This window comes from Rhinopithecus bieti, unplaced genomic scaffold (genome assembly GCF_001698545.2).
Source record: "Rhinopithecus bieti isolate Rb0 unplaced genomic scaffold, ASM169854v2 scaffold_24390, whole genome shotgun sequence".
Classification (NCBI taxonomy): Eukaryota; Metazoa; Chordata; class Mammalia; order Primates; family Cercopithecidae; genus Rhinopithecus; species Rhinopithecus bieti.
The window spans coordinates 589,709-610,366 of NW_016811706.1; the positions used below are offsets into that span (position 1 = coordinate 589,709).

Here is a 20,658-nt window from a genome sequence, read left to right on the forward strand (position 1 = left end):
CGTAAACCGGAAGTAGACGTACCTCACGGAAGCCGGCTTTGGCCCTGCGGCTGCTACCGTCGCCGCGGAGAAATTGTTGGATCTGGCAGTCTAGGAATGGTGAGACCTCGCGGTTCGCCTCTGAGGGTTCTTAAAGGAGTTGGGGGTGAAATGGAGTTTTCCAGAGTGCCGACGGGGACGACCTCCCCAAAGTTTGGGGCCACGCCCCGGTGGCGCCCCGAAAAGCTGCGCATGCGTGGGCCGGACCCGGTTAGACTCTGGCTCGAGGTGTTACGCATGCGCAAAGGCATGGAGCTCGCGGGGTGAGACTGGGCTTGCGAGTTTACCCCCACCTCTCCAGCCACCAGCCTGTGGGTCTCAAACCAAGGCTACTTGATGCTCTGCTTTGAGTTGCAGAGGTGACTTCATCAGTGCTCTTACCCCGAGTTCTTGAGACAGACCTGGACCGATCCCCCACCTTGGGTGTGCACTCGTGGGAGAACGAGGGGCGGAGGGCCAGGGAAGGAAGCGGGCACATACCCTACCTCAGTTTGCCGGCAAGCTCGGGCCCCTTCGCCCTCTCCTCAGATGTCAAGATTCTCAGTTGTAGCCTATGGAGCGGAGAGCGACAGGCTCACCTGGGGGCAGAGCTAGAACACTGAGCTAAGAGCCACCCTGGTTAGAAGTGGGAACTCACGAGAGGAACGCCCCGAGAAAGTCCAGTACCTGGGTTCTCCAGGGGTTGTTGGGGCGCAGGGAGGTTGATAATCACGCACTTCCCAAACAGTGGTTTTTGGTTTCCACGAGATGGTATCTCATGCAAATACCACTTTCTAAATCTTCAGTAAAAACCCCAAATGAAAAAAAAAAACCCCAACGAGATGGACTGTTTGGAGTTTTGTCTCCCTTTCTTTTTTTCCTGCTTTGGCCTGGGAGGGGAAGGCTGGTGCTGCTGAGCTGAGTGGACAGCTGAAGTAAAGAAAAAGTGGACCGAAGAATCCTGTCTCTTGCTAGTTTATAGTCAAGGCGCTTAACCTAGGAGATATCAGTAGAATTAGAGGGTCCATGAACGCTCTAAAATAATATGGGTTTGCACACTTTTCTGGAGTCCATAGCTGTTATCATACTCTGAAAGGTGCCAGTGACCTTCACAAGATTGATGTCTAAGATTATTATTGGCAGAGTGGGGCCTTATGCCTCTTTCCTCTCCTTGTATCTTCCCTAGCTTAAGGGACCCTGGGGGACTTGAGCCAGTATAAGGAAGTGAGGCTGGCCAGTTGGAAATCTGAACCTCAGGGAGCCTCATTTCTCCTTTGCAGAATCTCCTCTCAGCCTTTAAGCTCACCTGGTCAGAATCCTTGGATGAGCCTGTGGGATCCTTCCTCCTAGCCCTGTGGTTTGGAACCAGTGGCTTTGGGACTGTAAGAGGATGGACAAAGGTAGTATGAGGCCGGGACAGCTCCCCAAATGCTCGGGCGCCAAGGTCTGCTGATTCCACCCTGTGCCTGGCACGTGTCTTTCGGTCCTGGCTAGGCCTTGCCACCTCCCCCTGGGCCAGCACCACCCATGTACCTGTCGGCAGAGCCACAATTGACTGACTTGCTGTTGAGCTGCTGCTCTTTAGCATGGCTGCATTTTGATGGCAGAGGGAGCAGTTATGCCCGGAGCCCAGCGTGTCGGCATCACCAGTCTGACCTGAGCACCATGTGCTGCACGACATGACACGTGGCACCGGGGGAACTGCCCAGCGTGGAAGGTCTGGGCCAGGTCTGAGCCCAGATGGGATCTGGATGGCCAAGGAACTCTACCTTAAAACCTCAAGTGTCAAGGAGACAGGGGAGGGGCTAAGAGGGCTGGCAGGGGAAGGGGGCTGGGGAGGGGTCCCATTTGCAGAGGCTCTAGGATCTGAGGAGGCCCGAATCCACCATTTCTCTCTTTCTAGATTCTCAGGGGCTGCTAGATTCATCCCTGATGGCATCAGGCACTGCCAGCCGCTCAGAGGATGAGGAGTCACTGGCAGGGCAGAAGCGAGCCTCCTCCCAGGCCTTGGGCACCATCCCTAAACGGAGAAGCTCTTCCAGGTAGTAAGGGGTCGGAGGGCCAGGAACTGGGAAAGGGTAGAAGGTCTAGGGCGTTAAGTGCCACTTGCCTCCACCTCTGTTGGGAATGGCTGCCTGATCCCCTCTGGGGCCTTATATTGGCAGAGCCTTGTGCTTTTCCTGTCCCTGCTAAATCCTTCCCTGTGGGACTGAGGGCAGGGGAGGGAGATCTTAGGTCTCTGACGTGAAGTCTTTGTGGCGTGATCCCCTGTCATCTCAGAGGGCTGGAGTGTAGCAGTTCCATGGCCGCTGAGCTGGGCTGTGGCGTAAAGTGAAAGCAGGCTGGAGCAGTTAGCACCTTACTGGGCACCTGCTCTCTTTTGTGGGCTGGGTGTGTGTGAATGGGTACTAGGGTGGGGTAAGGAGTGTTCACTGGGCAGGCCCTTTACAGGTTCATCAAGAGGAAGAAGTTTGATGATGAGCTGGTGGAGAGCAGCCTGGCAAAGTCTTCTACCCGGGCGAAGGGGGCCAGTGGGGTGGAACTAGGGCGCTGTTCAGGGAGTGAACCCTCCTCCAGTGAGAAGAAGAAGGTGAGGAATTGGGAGACTTAGGGGATGGGAGGTAGTGCCAGATTTCATGTTTCCCCAGAACCTTTGCCAGCTGCCAGGAACCCTGCAGAGCAGGCTGGTGAGAGGACCAAGCTGCCCTAGCCCTCATCTCAGATGCCTCTCTCCTGGGAACCCACCTCTCTCTACTCCCCATTTTTTGTTGCAGCCCCCACCCCCCACCCTGCTATTGCATCCTGTATCACATTCCGTGTGGGAGGCATGGAGCATACATCTATTCTGGGAGCAGACAGCCTGTTCCCAGCACTGCAGAGTGTAAAAATAACCCCCAGGTGGCATTGCTCTGGCCCTAGACACTGCACCAGCAAGAGTGATTTCCCGGTATCCTCCCCACCCACCTTTCACTCTGGGGTCGGGGGTACCGCCAGCAAAGAGAAGACCCCATATGGTCAAGGACTATATAGAAGTAACTTGGTGGGAGGGGGTGGGTATTAGAAAGCTGAGCTCCTTTCCTGTACTTCCTTTTGTGGGCTGGAGTTGGTGCTGAGGCTGGGGCTGAGGCTGCCGCTGCCACGGAGTATGTGAAACTCTAGTCATGAAGCACCAGCTGACTGGATGCTGGTTTTGAGCTCAGTTTGTTCCTATTCTCTGCCCAGGTATCCAAAGCCCCCAGCACTCCTGTGCCACCCAGCCCAGCCCCAGCCCCTGGACTCACCAAGCGTGTGAAGAAGAGTAAACAGCCACTTCAGGTGACCAAGGATCTGGGCCGCTGGAAGCCTGCAGATGACCTCCTGCTCATAAATGCTGTGTTGCAGGTAGTGCCCCTACCATAGGCTTAGTGTCTCCCTTCCCCCCAGCCTCCAGTTCACACCCCAAAATTAGCCCAGCAGGGCCCTGTGGGTGGCAAAGAAGGGTTCTTCCCAGCTCCAAGGCTGGAGCAAATCCCTCTGGGGCCTTGCAGACCAACGACCTGACCTCCGTCCACCTGGGTGTGAAGTTCAGCTGCCGCTTCACCCTTCGGGAAGTCCAGGAGCGCTGGTACGCCCTGCTGTATGATCCTGTCATCTCCAAGTGAGTGGGAGCTGGTTCCAGCAATGGGGAGGTACTGAGGACACCAGAATTTGGGTCCTGGAGCAGAGGGAGTTGTACCAGGGCCCCAGGAGGGTTCTGGGAGTCAGGACTCCTGGAGGCTCCTTGGGGGTGATACTGAGGCCTGAGAGGCTTTAAAGAGAAGTTTCTTCCTGCCTCCAGGCAAGGGAGTCTGAAGGCAGAGGGAATAGCATGGGGAAGAAGACTAAAATGAGTGCCCGGAGTGCACTGTGTGTGTTGTGGCTTTGGGCAGGTCACCTCCAACCTTCCCACATTGACCTCCTACAGTTTCATCCTCCTGATAGAAGAACACCAAGCCCGCTTCTAGCTCCAGTAGCCACCGGCTTCCAAATAAACTCAAACTCATGTACACATGCAGCACACATTTCCTCCTCCTCAGTCACTTAACGTCTTCAGGGCTTGGTTGGATGCTTAACACCCATCATCTCCACAGACCCTGGCACCACTTAAGTTGTAGCCGCAGTTCTGATAGGAAATGGACTGGGCTCAGCTTGGAAGGAGGTGGTGGTAGGCAGTGGCTAGGGGGTGACAGCTTTGGCAAAGGAAGGAAGAAGAACTTGGAGGGAGCAGCAGCTGGTCCGAGGCTCAGCGTCAGGAAGGACTGGGTGTGAAGGGGACATAGAGGCCTCCGTTTTGTGAGTTGGCTGTTCATTCACTTGACAAACCTGTGGAGCCACAGGTTATCTGCTAAGCCTTAGGCCCTTTCTGATGAGGGCCTGGCCTCTAGGTTCTGGATCTCAAAAGCCTGTAGGTTTGGGGGAAATAGTAGGAACCACAGATTGCTAGACACCTTTCCTTCATCCCTCCCCTCTGTATCTTTCTGTGTCCAGGTTGGCCTGTCAGGCCATGAGGCAGCTGCACCCAGAGGCTATTGCAGCCATCCAGAGCAAGGCCCTGTTTAGCAAGGCTGAGGAGCAGCTGCTGAGCAAAGTGGGATCGGTAAGGCTGAAGGCTGGGAAAGTGGAGGATCAGGGTGCAGGGAGAGCTGGACCACCTAGAAAACCACTGATATGGAGAGCTCCCTACCCACTGTCTGGATGTGTACACGTGCACACGCATGCACATCGGCAGGGGCCTTTGTGACAGGGACCTCAGGAAGAGCCAAGCCTGACTCCCTGGGTGACTAGTTTGCTTCTCCCAGCTCCTGGGGGGTGCTGAGGTGGGAGGTAGAGATGGTAAGGCAGAGGCATGTGTGAAAAAGCCCAGATGCCTAGAGAATGTTTCTTGCCCTCCAGACCAGCCAGCCCACCTTGGAGACCTTCCAGGACCTGCTGCATAGACACCCCGATGCCTTCTACCTGGCCCGTACCGCGAAGGCCCTGCAGGCACACTGGCAGCTCATGAAGCAGTATTACCTGCTGGAGGACCAGACAGGTAACGCCCCAGGAGCTGGCAGAATGGGGGTGTGTGCATGTGCGTGTGTGTGTGTCTGAAGTACTCGACACAGCTGCCTTCAAGTGCCCTGTAACAGATTCCTCAGTGACCCCCAATGTCTTGTTCACCTCACATTGCAACAAAACCTACTCTTTTCCAGAGAAAGTGGCTGGAATGGTCTTCAGCATCATCATAAGAGTAGCCAACATTGCCTGGAATCTTGGGCAAAAGGTCCAAATAGCGGAGTTATCTACCACTTCTTGTCTTTTGTTTTTTCATGACACATTTTATGCTCACATAAATAACGCATTAATTGTTATGGATAACATTCAAACATGAGCAAAATGAGAAAGTCCTCCTCCCTGCCCACCCTTCACTTTGTTTTCCACCCTAGAGGTAATAACCACTTTTTCTGAGCTTTTCTGCTCTTTGCCTCTCTCCGTTCTTCATTCTGTCTTCCTTCTTTCTCTTCTCTTCCCACTAGGCTGTCAGTGCTGTCAAGCTGCCCTCAGGCCATTCATAAATCCACACTGGGACTTCACACCCAGTCCATCTGTCTCCCTTTCCCCAAGGGCCACACTGCTCCCTGCTTCCCCTTGCCTCAGCAGCACAGCACTCCCTCTCCCAGTGACAGGGGGTAAGAAAACAGTGTGATTAAACTGGAGGAACTCCCCAATGAGGTCTGTAATTCAGGTTCTGATTTCCATAGTACAAGCACATTCTCACTTTCTAAAAGTACTGCCCATTGCCCTCTACATAGTTTTTCACACAGTTCAAACATGAAGCTTCTTTGGTACCCATCACCTAACTACCAGAGTCCTGCAGCTTCTGCTTAGAAGAAGTATTCCTGCAGGAGCATTTTAGGAAATCTCATCAGAGGGAGGCCCCATCTTCCATTCCTAAGGACCTCTGATTTTAGTGGCCCAAGGGGCAGCCCTCTTTATTCCTGCGGCTTCCAAAATTCTGCCTCTTCCTCAGACTCAGATATCACAGAATGCCCACAGAGAGAACAGATACTGACTGGATAATTTTTCTTTTTACTGCTAAAGCTAGTTCCTTTGTCACTATTTTGAAAGTTTTGCTGGGCGCGGTTGCTCACGCCTGTAATCCCAGCACTTTGGGAGGCCAAGGTGGTTGGATCACGAGGTCAGGAGATCCAGACCAGCCTGACCAACCTGGTGCAACCCCGTCTCTACTAAAAATACAAAAATTAGTCAGGTCTGGTGGCGCACACCTATAATTCCTGCTACTCAGGAAGCTGAGGCAGGAGAATTGCTGAACCCGGGAGGCAGAGGTTGCAGTGAGCCAAGATCTCGCCACTGCACTCCAGCTTGGATGACAGAGCGAGACTCCGTCTCAAAAAAAAAAAGAAGAAAGTTATTTTGTGCAAATTTGTTAACTAAAAGCCTTATCGTGAAAGTTTTATTTATTCCTTCAAGAGTTTTTGTATATGGGGATTTGATTTATCCTTTGCTGTTGAGAGCTAGGAGACCCTAGGAACAGGCAGGACACATTGCTTAGCTGTCAAGTCAGCTGAACATGAGATTCGTGGAACTTGAGGCAACTCTGGTGGGGAGGGACTTGATGGAGTGACTGCCTCAGTTCCCCCCATACAGTCTCACCTCGGGGGGAGGAAGAGGAGCATCTGTGGCCCCCGCACACTCCCCCTCGCTTCTTCAGTTGATAGTTGAATGGACACTAGCTGCTACAGAGCACACCCTCCAGTCCTGGGAACGGCTGGCCTAAAGACAGAGGTTTTCAGATTTGGGGAGCCTTAATCCCTTTAATTTTTTTTTTTTTTTTTTTAAGAGACAGGGTCTTGCCATGTTGCTCAGCTGGACTTGAATTCTCAGCTCAAGAGATCTTGCCTCACGCTCCGAGTAGATAGGTCTGTGGGCACACACTTCCTTTCACATTTTGGCCAGAAAAAAAAAAACAAGACTTTCATGAAATAGTATTTATCCTGAGCATATCTGATGGGCTCTGATGCTCACTATCCTATTCCATTTCATTTTTTGAAAAAAATGAAACTAACTTCATGACCCATTAGCAGGTCATGACCCCAGATCAAGAGACATTGGCTTAAGGTGGGGCAGTGCCCACCAGCACATACTTTCTCAGTGGAACTTGCCTGGGAGGTGCCTCCCAGCCCCTCACAGCATGGCAGGAAATGCTGGAGATCATATGATGTGATGGAAGGAGAAGTTGAGATTTCGAATCAAGAGAGCAGGATCTAAATCCTGGCTCCATCCCAAACTAGGTTCACATAGTTTAACCCCACTCCTGTGTCTGTTTCCTCGTCTGTAAAATGGAGCTAATGATAGTGCCTCCCCTGCTTAGTTCAAGGCTGTGTGATCAAAGCCCTTTGCACACTGAGAAGCCCATGCAAAAGGTCAATTTTAATTTCTTTCCCTTTCTAGAACCACCTCTACCCTCAGCTAAGCCTAAAGATGCTTTGTGCCAAATTGGAGCCCAGCCTAGTCTGGTATGGGCGCCCTTGCTGGTGCTGGGCTCTCCAGCTGGCGCAGTCTGCAGCTGGTCCACTTGGCTTAGTGGTCCGTTCAGCATCATGGGGTTCAGCGGGACCCTTGGTGCTCACGCTTCCTCTGTCCTTTGTTCAGTGCAGCCGCTGCCCAAAGGGGACCAAGTGCTGAACTTCTCTGATGCGGAGGACCTGATTGATGACAGTAAGCTCAAGTGAGTGGTTGGAGACACAGGAAGGGGTGTAGAGAGCCGAGTCACTCATGTAGGGTACAGCGCCCCAGGCTGCCCAACCTCAGCCCTTGGGCTCCTGTTGGTGCTTGGCCCCTCTGGCTGAGCCCCCTCCCCTCCCACTGGGGCCTTCTTAGGCTCCGCTGCTTTACCCTTATCCCCAGCCCAAGCCCAGAGAAGGAGGCTGGGCCAAGGCCTAATAATACCACCTTCCAGGCCACTTGGCTAAAGGGGCTCCGGAATGCCCTAATGAGCCAAGTAACAGGCGAGCTGAAAGTGGACCTAAATCTTCCTTCTCTTCTTGCCCCTCAGGGACATGCGAGATGAGGTCCTGGAACATGGTAAGTGTGGCCTGATGGGGCAGTGAGGGGATGGAAGCTCCTGCCAGTATCAAGAGGAGCAGTACAAGGTGCTGGGGGCCTCAGAGCGTCCCTCCTTACCACCCCACCTCACCCCAGAGCTGATGGTGGCTGACCGGCGCCAGAAGCGAGAGATTCGGCAGCTGGAACAGGAACTGCATAAGTGGCAGGTGCTAGTGGACAGCATCACAGGTGAGGAGGCCCGGGCACCAGAAGGCAACCTTGCCCTGGTTCCCTGTCTTCCATTCTGGCCCTCAGGGGTAGGCTCTTCCAAACCCCCTCTTCCCCTAGGCATGAGCTCTCCGGACTTCGACAACCAGACACTGGCAGTGCTGCGGGGCCGCATGGTGCGGTACCTGATGCGCTCACGTGAGGTGAGGCAGGCCCATCCCCACCCTTCCTAGGTGTGCTTCCTCTGTCGGTGCCTCTCTCTGTGTAGTCCTTGGTTTCTCATCTTTCTCTGGCCTGCATAGACCTACTACCCCAATTCTTCAGGTCCCAGCCCTCACCTGCCCCATTTCCCCAGATCACCCTGGGCAGAGCAACCAAGGATAACCAGATTGATGTGGACCTGTCTCTGGAGGGTCCAGCCTGGAAGATCTCCCGGAAACAAGGTATCCCCCACCCCCTGCCCCAGCAGGAAGCAGTGTGAGGATGTCCCTCCCAGCCTCTCGCTGTCCTTTCTAGCCCTGGGGCTTGATGTCCATGGGGACCCTCGTGAACCACCTGAGGCAGGGGTTCCTTGGTGTCTGCAGGAAGCAGAGCTGGTCTGTGGAGGCTCCTGGTGTTCTCTGGCCTTTCCCCATCCCATCAATCCCTCCCAATCCCATCATTCCTTTTTCCTTTCTGCTTCCACAGGTGTTATCAAGCTGAAGAACAACGGTGATTTCTTCATTGCCAATGAGGGTCGACGGCCCATCTACATCGATGGACGGCCAGTGCTTTGTGGCTCCAAATGGCGCCTCAGCAACAACTCTGTGGTGGAGGTGAGCTGGGGAGGAGGCAGGAAGGCCAGGATGAGACCTAGGCATGGTGAGCCAGTACACAAGCCTGGCCCCACCTCTGTCTCCCACCCAGATCGCCAGCCTGCGATTCGTCTTCCTCATCAACCAGGACCTCATTGCCCTCATCCGGGCCGAGGCTGCCAAGATCACACCACAGTGAGGAGTGGTGGCAGGACTCGTGGGCCCTCTCTGGCCTGTTTCCCCTGCCACTCCAGCCCCCTTGAGCTGGGAACTCAGGCTCCTGGAAAAACCTGCCCAGATTGGGCAGTGGGAGGCTCAGCTGTGGGCCATTGATTTGAGCCTTTGAGGGAGGATAGGTCTGGCCGTTGTGAAGCCAGCAGAGGATGAGAACCTCGGGCTTCCCTAGAGCCAGAGCCCCTCCCGCTCTTCCTCTCTTTAAAAACAACCCTACCCCCCCCATTGCCACCTTCACTCCCGTGTCTCCAGCAGATTAGCCTCAGACTCTTCCTTTATTGTTTTCTTTTGTAAATAAAAGCACCAAGTTCCAAAGTAGTTTCTTTTATTATTATTTTTTTAATATAAAAATTTGGGACAGGTAGAGGCAGGGGCACATGCACGGGATGGCAAAGCCCTTCCTTGTCCTCAGGCCTCTGCCCCCAGCCTGCAGAGGGAGACCGGGAGGTCAGAGGAGCAGGCTGAGGAGGGGCCTGCCCCAGGGCTCCAGCCCACCCTCTCTGAGAGTCAGGAGCCAGGCCCTCCTTTGCTTCCAGGCTCCCTGCCCTGAGCCAGCGGGCCACATGGAGTCCATGGGGTGGCCGCCACCCTGTCTTCACTCTGAGGTTGGGCTGAACAGCAGATGGCAGCACGCCTGGCAACACTGCATTCTAGGGCTGGTACTCAGACCCCTGTGCCTTCTTCCTGGGTCCACTGGACTGTGCCAGAGCCGTGGCAGCCAATAAGCACCATCTCCAGGCTGTGGGGGTCCCAGGGCAAGGCCAGGCCCCCTGACACTGGTGGGGGCTCTCCAGTGCTGGTAGCCTCAGCCTGGCTCACAGGCTCTGGGGGCCCAGTCCTAGACCCTTCCTCAGAAGGAGGAGGTGAGGCAGGGGTGCTGGGCTCAGAGCAGAGGTCTCCTGAGGCAGGGGGCTCCGAGTCTGAGGTGGAGGTCCAGAAAGCTGTGGCTCGAGGCCAGGGGGAGCTCTGAGATGCTGGGGGACCCCAGGGCCAGGGTGCCATGAGGGGAGGAGGCCCCGGACGAGGGTGGGGCCAAGTCCCACTCAAGACAGAGCCAGCTGGGGGCTGCAGGCAGTAGGAGGATGCCCCAGTGTCCACACACAGAGGCTGCAAAAGGCCGGAGGCGCTGGCTGGGCATGGCCCCTCTCCTGAGGCCCTAGGGCATGGACCCTCCCTATGGGGTGCCAGGACAAGCTGCACAGCCTGGCGAAGTGACTGCAGTCCTTCCCGCATCTGCAGCACCTGCTCTGACAGCTCCATCACCTTCGGGGGAGGGAGGAGGTGAGGTCAGAATGGAGTCAGCCATGGAGTGTCTGCCCCTGGCACCCCCCTCACCTCCACCTTCCCCCTCACCTACCGCCTGCCGAAGCTTGTCCAGTGTGTCTGTGTTCCTTGCCTCGCTGGGCCCATGGGGGACAGTGAGCAGGCCACTCTCTGTGGGTAGTAGGATGGGGTTATCAGCTGGGGCTGGTAAGAGGAGACAGGCAGTGAGAGGGTCTAGGCCTTGCCGCAGTTAGACCACATTGATCTGGTAGGACCTGACTCCTAGGATCATCTCTTCTGGCCTTGCCCAAAGTGTTGAATTTTGCCCAAACTTCCAGGGGCAGGGAAAACACAACCCAGCAGCCCTCAGCCACACTGCCTAGCGCTCTCCTTCCCCTCAAAAAGTTGTTCTTTGTGCCTGTCACTTGCTCTGTCCTCCAGGCAAATGGACATTTCTAGGAGCTCGTTACCTTGTTCACTTCCCTGGCCTGCAGCCACTTTCACCCCTGGTTCCCCAGCCCTCTATCCCCCCAGTTAGCCAGACATTGTGCTAAGGCTTTAAGTTACATTATATAATATAAACATCAACCCATTTTTTTACAGACAGGAAGCTGGGGCCAGAGAAGCCAAATTCACACTGCCAGAAAGCTGACAGAGCAAGGACATAAACCCAGTTCCTGGCTACGTCAAAATTAAAGTGCCAGTCTTCACCAAACTCCCCTGCCCGCACGGCACAGAGGGGTAGTGGGGTGAGATGGCCTCCAGGCAGTCTGCCAGTTACTCTAACACTGTTGGCTCAGAGGCCAGCAGTGCTTGAGGTTCACAAGGCAAAGGGGCTGCCCACCAACCTAGACCATCCCGGGGCCCTGGTACCTGGTCCAGGGGAGGGGCTGCTGCTACATTCCGGGCCAGACTGGCCCATGCGGAAAGAGAACTTGGGCTGGTCCGAGCCACAGCCGTCTTCAATGCCATCTACTACCCTGTGAACCCAGGCACCACGACAAATCAATGGACAGGCAGCCACTGTGGGGTCGTATGGGATGGGATGCCCCAGCGTCCACACACATAGGCCACAGGAGCGTGGAACTGACTAGGAGCCCAGGAGAAAGCTAACATGGGGTCCCTTCCCCTAGGAGCTTGAGGTTTAGCTGGGGGGCCAAGCTTGAGCAGCATGAGATGCGAGAGTTCAGAGCAGCGTGTGCCACACACCACACAGTGGAGTGGGACAGCAGGAGAAAAGAGGAGCACAGAGGCTTCCTGGAGGAGGCAGGCTTGGCCCACATAGGCTAGCAGGAGTTAAGATGGTTAAATGGGCACCTAGGGTAGGGTGCACCTGCCCAGGGCCTCAGCCTCATCACCACCATCTCTGCCATGGGGGCCTAGGGTCTGCTCACCTGGGGCTCAGATCTGGGGGCACATTCCATGGCATGGGGGGCAGTCGTAGCCCCTCTAGGGCCCGTGGGGGAGCAGAGGGGCCAGCCTCAGCCTTCAAAGCCCCTGCCCTGCCTGGTCTCCCTCTGCCACCTAGACGAGGCCGGGGTGCTGTTCGACGTGGGGATAGCAGCTTGGCAGCCGAGGATGAGGAGGTGCAACCAGGGGACAGCAGGGGGCTGGAGGGCTCATCAGCCGGGGCTGGGGAGACTGTGGGGCCCTGCTCCCCATCTGTCTCCTTCTCCTCCAGCGTGGACATAAGGGTATTGTCGCCGCTCAGGGAGCTGGTGTCCACCTAGGGATAGTGGGGGACAGGGAATCGGCATGGATGGTCACTATTGTGTCCCACTCACCTCCTCTACCAAGGCTTCATCTCCCTGGAAGGGATGAGCCATCTTTGTTAGAATAGCCAACGTCTATTCTCACTGAAGGTCCTATAGATGATACTATCCTAATCTAAAATATATCTAAAGCCACCAAACCCTGGAGGTGTTAACTACCTCTCGAAATTCTAGCCAAATACGGAAACCACCACCCCTTTACCAGGTCCCTCAGCCTAAGTAAACTATCCAAGATAATGCAGCACTAAAAACTGTTTTGGAATTAGTGACAATCCAGGACAATTCAAAAGCCCCTCAGAACAGTCCTGTTTCACCATGAAAAAGCAGAGGGGCCACCAGGCTCTCTTCAGAAGCAACCTGGAGGGCTGGTGCCTGTCCCTGCCCTGCTCAGCCCCGACCCCCAGGAGCCACCCCTTCCTGTGCCAGCACCAGTGCATTCATCTTCCTTTACTAAGATTCCTCTGGACGGGATGAGGCTGCCTCAGACAGGCCAAGGAGAGCTGGCAGGGGTGGCTGCGCATGCTGGGCTGGGCGCATGGGTGTGGAAGGGCAGAGAGGGTGTAAACCCCTGCCTGAGGTGGGGGCTTTCATACCAGGCCACACTTCACACACAGCTCTCCACCATCCGCAGCCTCTGCCCACCTCACCAGGCTCCCCGGCACCCCCAGCCCCTCCAAGCACGTACTCAGCACACTCACCTCTGCAGAGCCTCCCCCAGCACCCAGGTTGTAGCTGAGCTCCCCTCGGAGGCCACGGCTGAAGCGCGGGGCAAACTCGGGGTAGAGCGCAAGGCTGTCGTGCAGGCCAGCCAGCTGCAGACACTGCAGGACGCAGTACGTCAGCCCCTTCACATCGGCGTTGGCCTTTACCACCTGCTCCCTCCGGGGCAGCTCACAGCCGATCAGGTCACCCTTCCCTGGGGAGAGGAAGCAGAGGTCAGCAAGCCCTGAGAACTTCAGCCATGAGGTGAGAAGAGGGGGCTGCAGGTTGCTGAAATTCCCTTCAGGGCTGGGATGGGCCTCGGCAGCTGAAGCCTTGAAGCCAGCACAGAGAGGAGCAAAGAGGCCTGGGACATGGCCTAACGCCTGCGGCCTGTTTCACTGGCTCCCACAAGGGTTTGGGGTAAAGAGCTCTGTGACCCAGGCCCTCAAACACGTTCAGGATCAAAACCACTGTGCTGGAAAACCTGAATTTTAGCCCTGAACTGAAATTTAGACTGAACTGTCTTCAGTTCTAGTGGTTCACAGCTGGCTCTGTTGATTAGAATCCCGTGGAAAAGTCAGAACAAACACCCAGGCCCCATCTCTACCTACAGCATCACAGTATCTAGGGGAGACCCCCACAGTCTGATTGTTTTTAAGTCCCACAGGTGATTCAGGTGCAGCTTGTCCAGGAATCAGTGTTTGGAACCAGCAAATTAGAGCCCTGTGTGGCACAGGGAGAACGCCAGGCAGCCAGGCTCTCCTTCCTGAGCCCCAGCTGTCTCTGCTCTATAAGAGATGCTGCATTTAACTGAGTCTAGGGAATATTCTTAATCTCACCAGAAGGGGTCAATGGAGGTTTTCCCATAGCCAGGTTAAGACTGCCACCTGGCTGACAGCAATTATTAAATGGCATCAATTAGAGCCTGCGATGTAATCCCAGAGATGTCACATGGGGTTCGGTGGGTGAGATGTGTCTTAGAATCAATGAAATAGGGTGTGTCTGTTCAGGGACATGTTGAGGCTAAATTAGAGTTAATGTAGATAAAGTGCCTCACACAAAGATGACCAAAAAGAAATCATTTTCTTCCTTTCCCTCCCAGATAGAACCCCTTATAAATCATTCCTGCCAGGCACAATGGCTCCAAGCACTTTGGGAGGCCATGGCAGGAGGATCTCTTGAGCTCAGGAGTGTGAGACCAACCTGGGCAACATGGCAAAACCCCATCTCTACAACAACGACGACAAAAATTTAGCTTGGTGTGGTGGTGTGCACCTGCAATCCCAGCTATTCTAGAGACTGAGGTGGAAGGATCACTTGAGCCCAGGAGGTCGAGGCTGCAGTGAGCCGAGATCGCACCACTGCACTCCAGCCTGGGCGACAGTGAGACCTGGTCTCAAAAAAAAAAAAAAAAAATTCATTTCCAACAGGGATAGGCACGCAGTCTGGGCTTGGGCAGAGCACTCACTACCCTCAAGGCAGTTCAACCACCGCCAGGCAGTTCAGACTGTTAGAAAGCGTTTCAAAAAGGATGGCCCCGCTATGGACTACCTCACACCGCCAGCAGCACACACTGAGCTTACGTCTCCTCTACATGTTTCTGGACTTTTGCTCCAACTTAAGTATAGAATGTACCCCAACTTAAGTATAGTTTAACACTTGATTTTCTTGGTTTCAGGCCATCCTTCTGGGTCATTTTGAGAGCTGTTTGGATCTCAATGGTGATCATCTGGGGAATGTGCTCTCTTTTCATTTGTGTCGTCTGAAATAGGATAAGCACGTGCTTCTTGTCTTCATCCAAGAGGTGGGAGAAAATGAGAAACAGGACAGGACCTAGGGCAGAGTCTCAGGACCAGAGACTGCCCGCCAGGTGCAGCTCATCAAACTACTTCCTTCCTCACAATGGACTTTGCATATGCTTAGCTTCCATCAGTTCATCAAGAAAAGCAGGCGCCAGAACCCAGAGCTGCCGGGAGCAGGCAGGATGCACTTGGACATTCGAGTAAAAAGGTAGGTGAAGAGAGGGTATGAAGGCAAAGCAGAGAACCCGACCATGATTGGGGTCGGGGAATCAGGCATTCATTCACCAGGGCATCCAGAGCCTCCAAGTCAACAGGGAAGTAGTTCACCCAAAACATATAGGCAGTGACAGGATAGATCAATGGTGGCATAAGTCCTGGTGCTAGGGACATTGTGGAGGCAAAGGCCCAGGGCACAGGCTGTGACCATTCTTGTGGCACTGAATACTGCACACTGAACGTGGCTATTCTGAGACGTGGTGCCTGGCACCAGCAAAGGCATGCTCTGAGAGGACCTGTGCCAGCTCCCAGCCACACAACTCCCTTAGCTCCAGGCTGAAAATCATCTGTTTCGTAATCCACTCATCAATCCTGCCTTGGATTCACCAGTCTACAATGGTGAAAATCTGTCCTTGTGCCCTTCAGAATCTCTCCAAGGATTGCCAGCTACACTTGACTGGCATAACTCCATTTTCTCATGTTGGCATAAACCACATGTAGGCCCAAAAGCTGGACTCATGAAAGACGTAAAACAAAGGGTATGAACAACCTGTCCCCACTCTCAGGGTCTAAGACCCCGATGGCATTTTTTTCCTCTTGTTTCCAGCTGGAAGGTCATCCTCCTCAAGGGAGCAAGGACAGACACACAGTAGCTGCGTCTGGTGACACTGCCCAACCTTCTTGGCCCTTTTCTCCTTCTTATCTTGATTGTGGATTGCCAGATGAATGACAAACCTCAGCCCCAGGGCTTCAGCACTCCCCACAGTGAATCTACACGTGCCTTGGCTGCCTGAGGATTCGATGTGGTCAGCAGTGGTCAGGTCACCAACTCCCCACATGTACAAGTCCTTGACTACCCACACCGGTAGCATGTTCCTCACCCTCTAGGGTCACCATGATAGTCTCTTGCAGCCACAGAGCTCTGCTCCCCTTTAGTGGCTTTTCTTTTTCTTTTTTTGTGAGACGGAGTCTCACTTGTCACCCAGGCTGGAGTGCAATCTCTGCCTCCTGAGTTTAGGTGATTCTCCTGCCTCAGCCTCCCAAGTAGCTTGGATTACAGGTGTCCGCCACCACGCCCAGCTAATTTTTGTATTTTTAGTAGACACAGGATTTCACCATGTTGGCCAGGCTGGTCTTGAACTCCTGACCTCAAGTGATCTGCCTGCCTCGGCCTCCCAAACTGCTGGAATTATAGGCGTGAGCCACCGCGCCCGGTCCTTTAGTGGCTTTTCACAGACACAGCCCTATGTTTCTCTGAGAGATGGAATGTGCTTTCCCAAATCCTAGGGTGCAGGTCCAACCCTCCTAATGATGGCTTCCTCCCTGCCAGTCCCAATTCCCCCCAGAGCACCTGGGAGCCCCATGGAAGAAGCATGAGACTTGGCGCCAGGTGGATGGGGCTCTAACCCCGGCTGGCCAGTTCCTAGCTGTTCATTAACTTCTCTGACCTTGGTCTCCTGCTATGCAAAATAGGAATAATGGGTTTTGTGAGGCTGGAGTGAGACAAAGCATGTGAGGAACTGGGACAGGGCTAGTCACGCTGTGAGCCCCCTGTGATCAGCACTACTATTGTGTCCGTTCCACACCTGCAATTTCTTCATCTGCATCTAGGGAACTGATTTCCTTTTTCACCTCCTTCTTCTGCCAAGAAGGGAAGTATATACACTGTAGGTACCATTTCACCAGAACAAGTCTCCCTGACTATTTGGAGACTGAGCTCTGTCACCCATCTGGGCTCTGGGCCTGCTCTGTGATCTGCCCCAGGAAAGTCACATCTCACCATTCCTGGGGGACCACAAGGACAGCTTCTGTTCCTCCCATTTTTAGCCCTGCCTGACACTTTCCCCAGCACTTCCATCCCCAGCTTCTGATTTTCCTCTTGAAGGAGGGGCAGCTCCCCTCTGTCCCCCATAGACTGGCTCCTTTCAAAGGCTGGCTCTCCACTTGCTCGGCCCCAGGCACACCTGTGAGATCGTATCCACCTCCTTATGCTGCCACCTTGCAGTCACTGGGGCTTTTCTGAGCTTTGACCGGGACTCCATAACTACTCCTGACTCCACCCTGGCTGTTTCTCTCTCAGTGGCCTTGTGGAGGTCCCCTCTCCAGGTTTTCCACAGATCAGGGCCATGGTCTCACACACACGTGCCCCCATGCCCTCTCTGCCACCCTCACAAACCTAGGATGGCGAGCACGGTGCCACCCTTGAGCACCTCCATGGAGCCAGAGCAGACAAAGTAGAGGGCCTGCAGGGCATCGCCTTGGTGGATGAGGTACTCGCCCGGCGTGCAGAAGGCGGGCCGCAGGGCCAGAGACAGTGCCCGCAGGCAGCCGCGGCTGGCTGCCTCAAACAGCGGCAGCTGCAGGACCTCCTTGTGCAGGTGCATGGCGATGTCTGCGCGCAGCTCGTCAGGGAGGCTCTGCAGCAGCTGTGGGCAAGCAGGTGCAGGGGTGGCGGGGTTGGGAGTGGCAGAAGAGGAGGTGGCCTCCAGTCAGCCCCTTTCCACCCTAGCAGGCCTCAGGAACAGGGGAGGCATGGGAGGGACCTGAGGCCTCTCTCACAACTCCAAGCTCCACACAGGGTGGGCAGCGAGGGGCTTCCTCCACCTCCCTCTCAATCACTTTAGCCCCCTGAGCAGCCCAGCTTCCCATCTCAGTGAGTACCAAGCCCCCAGACCTAACCGGGGTTCAGATGGCCCTCCAAGCCTTCTTAGCTGCCCTCTGTCCCATGCCGCTGTCCCCCCAAGAGAGAAGGGAGGCACAGGGGCCAAAATTCTTCATTCTTCATCCTCCCTCACTCCTGATAATTCCAGGCCATTGCAAACCCCTTGAGGGAGCAAAGGCTAGCAGGCCCAGCCCTGGAGGCCGCACCTCGGTGGTGTCGATGCCATTGTTCACCGCCCAGGTGGCCTGGAAGTACTCCAGCATGCGCTGCTTGAGGGGCTTGGGGATACGGTGGATGCGGATGTAGTCGCGCAGGTCGCGCGTGCGGCTGTGGTACAGAAAGCGGCGGGCGTACATGCGCTGGATGATGGCCGTCACGTTCCCGAACACCACCGCGTGCATCAGGGCTGGGGGAAGGTGGTGAGAGGGGTCACCTTGGGGACCTGGCCCGGCCTGACACCACGCTAGGCTCATCTGTCTCCGGCCCCGCACGCTCCTAGGCAAGGCCCGAGGGCCGCTGTGCGGGGCGGAGTCTCCCCCATCCCCGGCCCGGAGTTCCATGGCCACCTAAAGCGGAACAGCCCCCGGCCTCAGGCCCTCTGGGAGTGGGACGGCGCCGCCTGCGGGCAGAAGTCTGGGAGTGAACCCGGGAAGACGCGCGCGACCGGGCTCACCGCCGATGAGCATGGTGCAGATGGAGAAGATCTTCTCAGTGTCCGTGTTGGCGGACACGTTGCCGAAGCCCACGCTGGTGAGGCTGCTGAGTGCGAAGTAGAGGGAGGTGATGTAGGCGCTGCGCAGCGACGGGCCGCCTAGCAGCTCCAGCCCCGTCCCGTTGGCCTCGCTGCTGCTGCTGCAGTTGTCACTCTGGCCAGAGCTGTTCCCTCCGGCTGGTCTCCGGCCCACCAGGTAGTAGGGGGTCTCCAGTCGGCGGGCCAGCTCCTGCAGCCAGCCTGAGGAGGGAACAGAAGGGACTGAGCAGGCAGGAAGACTCGGCTACACGGTGGGCGAGGATGCGGGGCCCTGGAGGTGGGGACACTCAGACACAGACCCAGCCCCATGGCTTCCCGCCGCTTTGCCCCTTCACTGCCAGCCTAGCACGCCCCTCTCCACCCCCTCAACCCTCAGAAGAGTCTGCCATTTCCCCAGCCAGCTCCTGTTGGCACTGAGGATGACACAAGGGAAATCACACCCCTTCCCCCATGCCTGGCACCCATCCCAGGTAACGGGACCAGTCGGAGGGCCTGGCTGGTGTGGGCAAAAGGACTGGGGTGCTCACTGCATTCAACCACAGCCTCAACCCCAAAGATGGATGGTGAGGCCACCTCCACCTTCACTTCCACCTGCCCACCAGGACTCCTCTTCCTGCATTTCTCTGAGCCCATCTGCTCCAGAAGGCCCTCCCTCCCCTCCCCATTCAGCCTCATCCCTCCCCACAGCCACACAAACCACTCAGCCTCACACGCAGGTCCCAAGTACGCCTGCATGGACATGCACACACATAGTTAAGGCTATGTGTGTGTCCCACACAGTCAAGAAGACAAAGGACACACGTGTGCCCCTTACAGGCACCTCGCCATAGCCACTCACACTGAAAAGGCCTGTGCACACTTAGAAGAGGGACAAAGGTACACTGGTGCCTACACACTGTCACTTAGGCGGGGGGTGGAGACACACTTTCGTGGACAAGAGCACACAGGTGAATACATTCACACAGGTGCATGCACATGCACGCACACACACACACAGTCACAGGCCAGACTGGGCCACGGAGTAGAGGCTGGATTTCTCCTCAGCCCAACATTCTCCACCTGGCCTTGGCACGGAGTAGGGCTGTGCACTGAGGTCTCTCCCAAGCCTGTGCGCTGAGAGTCACTCTTGAGCCTAGCTGGAGGGTTGCAGGAGCTCTAGGGTGTTGGGTGGGAGGTCCCAAGGTCCACAGAGGTCCTGGCAGAGCTGAGGGCCATGGGGTGCAAGACAGACAGGGCAGATTGGCTGATCTAGAAATGTGTGGCTGTGGCTTGGGGTCACAGGCTGCAGTGGGACCCCACCTCTCCATTTGTGCTCTGTTCCTCCCACCTCAGCACAGACCCCCTACTCCAGACTCTCCCTAACACTTTAGGCATATGGGTCCCTGTGGCCCCGACACACTTGTCATCCACCCACTCATTCATTCAGCAACCTCGCACAGTGTGCCAGGAGCTAGGGGTCCCACAGGAGCTCCCTGAGGGCTCCAGTTCAGAAGGGCAGATGACATAGGGCCAGAGCTACATCTCAGAGGTGCCACACAGCAGGAAGGAAGGGGGGCTCGAACCAAGTGCCATGGGCTAGGGCTAGAAGGCTTCTGGAAGAAGGGACATTTGTGCTTGGTTCCAATGGGTAGTTAGGATTTTGATACAAAGAAACTGAGGGGTTCATTCCTGGTGGAGGGACAGGCACGAGCCAAACCTGGAGATTGATATTTTAAGACAAATACAGGCAAATAGCTCAGTTTGGCTAGAATGTGGGGTTAACAGTGAGGGCATTACATTCCAGGCTAAGGAATTTAGGGGGATGTACTAAGACCTGCACCAAGGTGGGGGTTCACCTTCCTGTTATCTGAGGTGTGCTATAAGAATGCAATGGAGGCCGGGCGCAGTGGCTCAAGCCTGTAATCCCAGCACTTTGGGAGGCTGAGACGGGTGGATCACGAGGTCAGGAGATCGAGACCATCCTGGCTAACCCGGTGAAACCCCGTCTCTACTAAAAAATACACAAAAATTAGCCGGGCGAGGTGGCGGGTGCCTGTAGTCCCAGCTACTCGGGAGGCTGAGGCAGGAGAATGGCGTAAACCCGGGAGGTGGAGCCTGCAGTGAGCTGAGATCCGGCCACTACACTCCAGCCTGGGCAACAGAGCCAGACTCC

General features: G+C 55.5%; 2 protein-coding genes across 11 annotated transcripts in view; one reads left to right on the forward strand and one right to left on the reverse strand.

The window, feature by feature from the left end:
* Positions 1-9,656, forward strand: MCRS1 (microspherule protein 1). Of its 4 annotated transcripts, XM_017894786.1 has the most exons (15): positions 1-99; positions 1,299-1,418; positions 1,922-2,060; positions 2,470-2,608; positions 3,241-3,399; positions 3,546-3,655; positions 4,525-4,633; positions 4,930-5,068; positions 7,690-7,765; positions 8,093-8,121; positions 8,239-8,331; positions 8,431-8,513; positions 8,666-8,753; positions 8,998-9,125; positions 9,217-9,656. In XM_017894786.1, exons 2-15 carry the CDS (start codon positions 1,409-1,411, stop codon positions 9,301-9,303), a joined length of 1,389 nt encoding a protein of 462 aa, XP_017750275.1. In that variant the 5' UTR covers positions 1-99; positions 1,299-1,408; the 3' UTR covers positions 9,304-9,656. The 4 variants fall into 4 exon arrangements, with proteins under 4 accessions (XP_017750275.1, XP_017750276.1, XP_017750274.1 ...); XM_017894787.1 differs by lacking the exon at positions 1,299-1,418 and having other exon boundaries at positions 14-99; XM_017894785.1 differs by lacking the exons at positions 1-99; positions 1,299-1,418 and adding an exon at positions 1,425-1,746.
* Positions 9,643-20,658, reverse strand: part of KCNH3 (potassium voltage-gated channel subfamily H member 3) — a 19,254-nt gene continuing 8,238 nt past the window's right edge. For 5 of the 7 annotated variants that reach the window (XM_017894777.1, XM_017894782.1, XM_017894780.1 and 2 more), the window contains exons 8-15: positions 18,429-18,707; positions 17,962-18,161; positions 17,270-17,519; positions 13,072-13,289; positions 11,996-12,327; positions 11,475-11,581; positions 10,696-10,805; positions 9,643-10,601 (exon numbers count right to left, since the gene is read on the reverse strand). In XM_017894777.1, the coding sequence (XP_017750266.1) occupies positions 10,002-10,601; positions 10,696-10,805; positions 11,475-11,581; positions 11,996-12,327; positions 13,072-13,289; positions 17,270-17,519; positions 17,962-18,161; positions 18,429-18,707 (2,096 nt within the window). In that variant the 3' untranslated portion in view covers positions 9,643-10,001. The remainder of the gene's footprint in view (positions 10,602-10,695; positions 10,806-11,474; positions 11,582-11,995; positions 12,328-13,071; positions 13,290-17,269; positions 17,520-17,961; positions 18,162-18,428; positions 18,708-20,658) is intronic. The other 2 variants (XM_017894778.1, XM_017894784.1) reach the window with 2 other exon arrangements.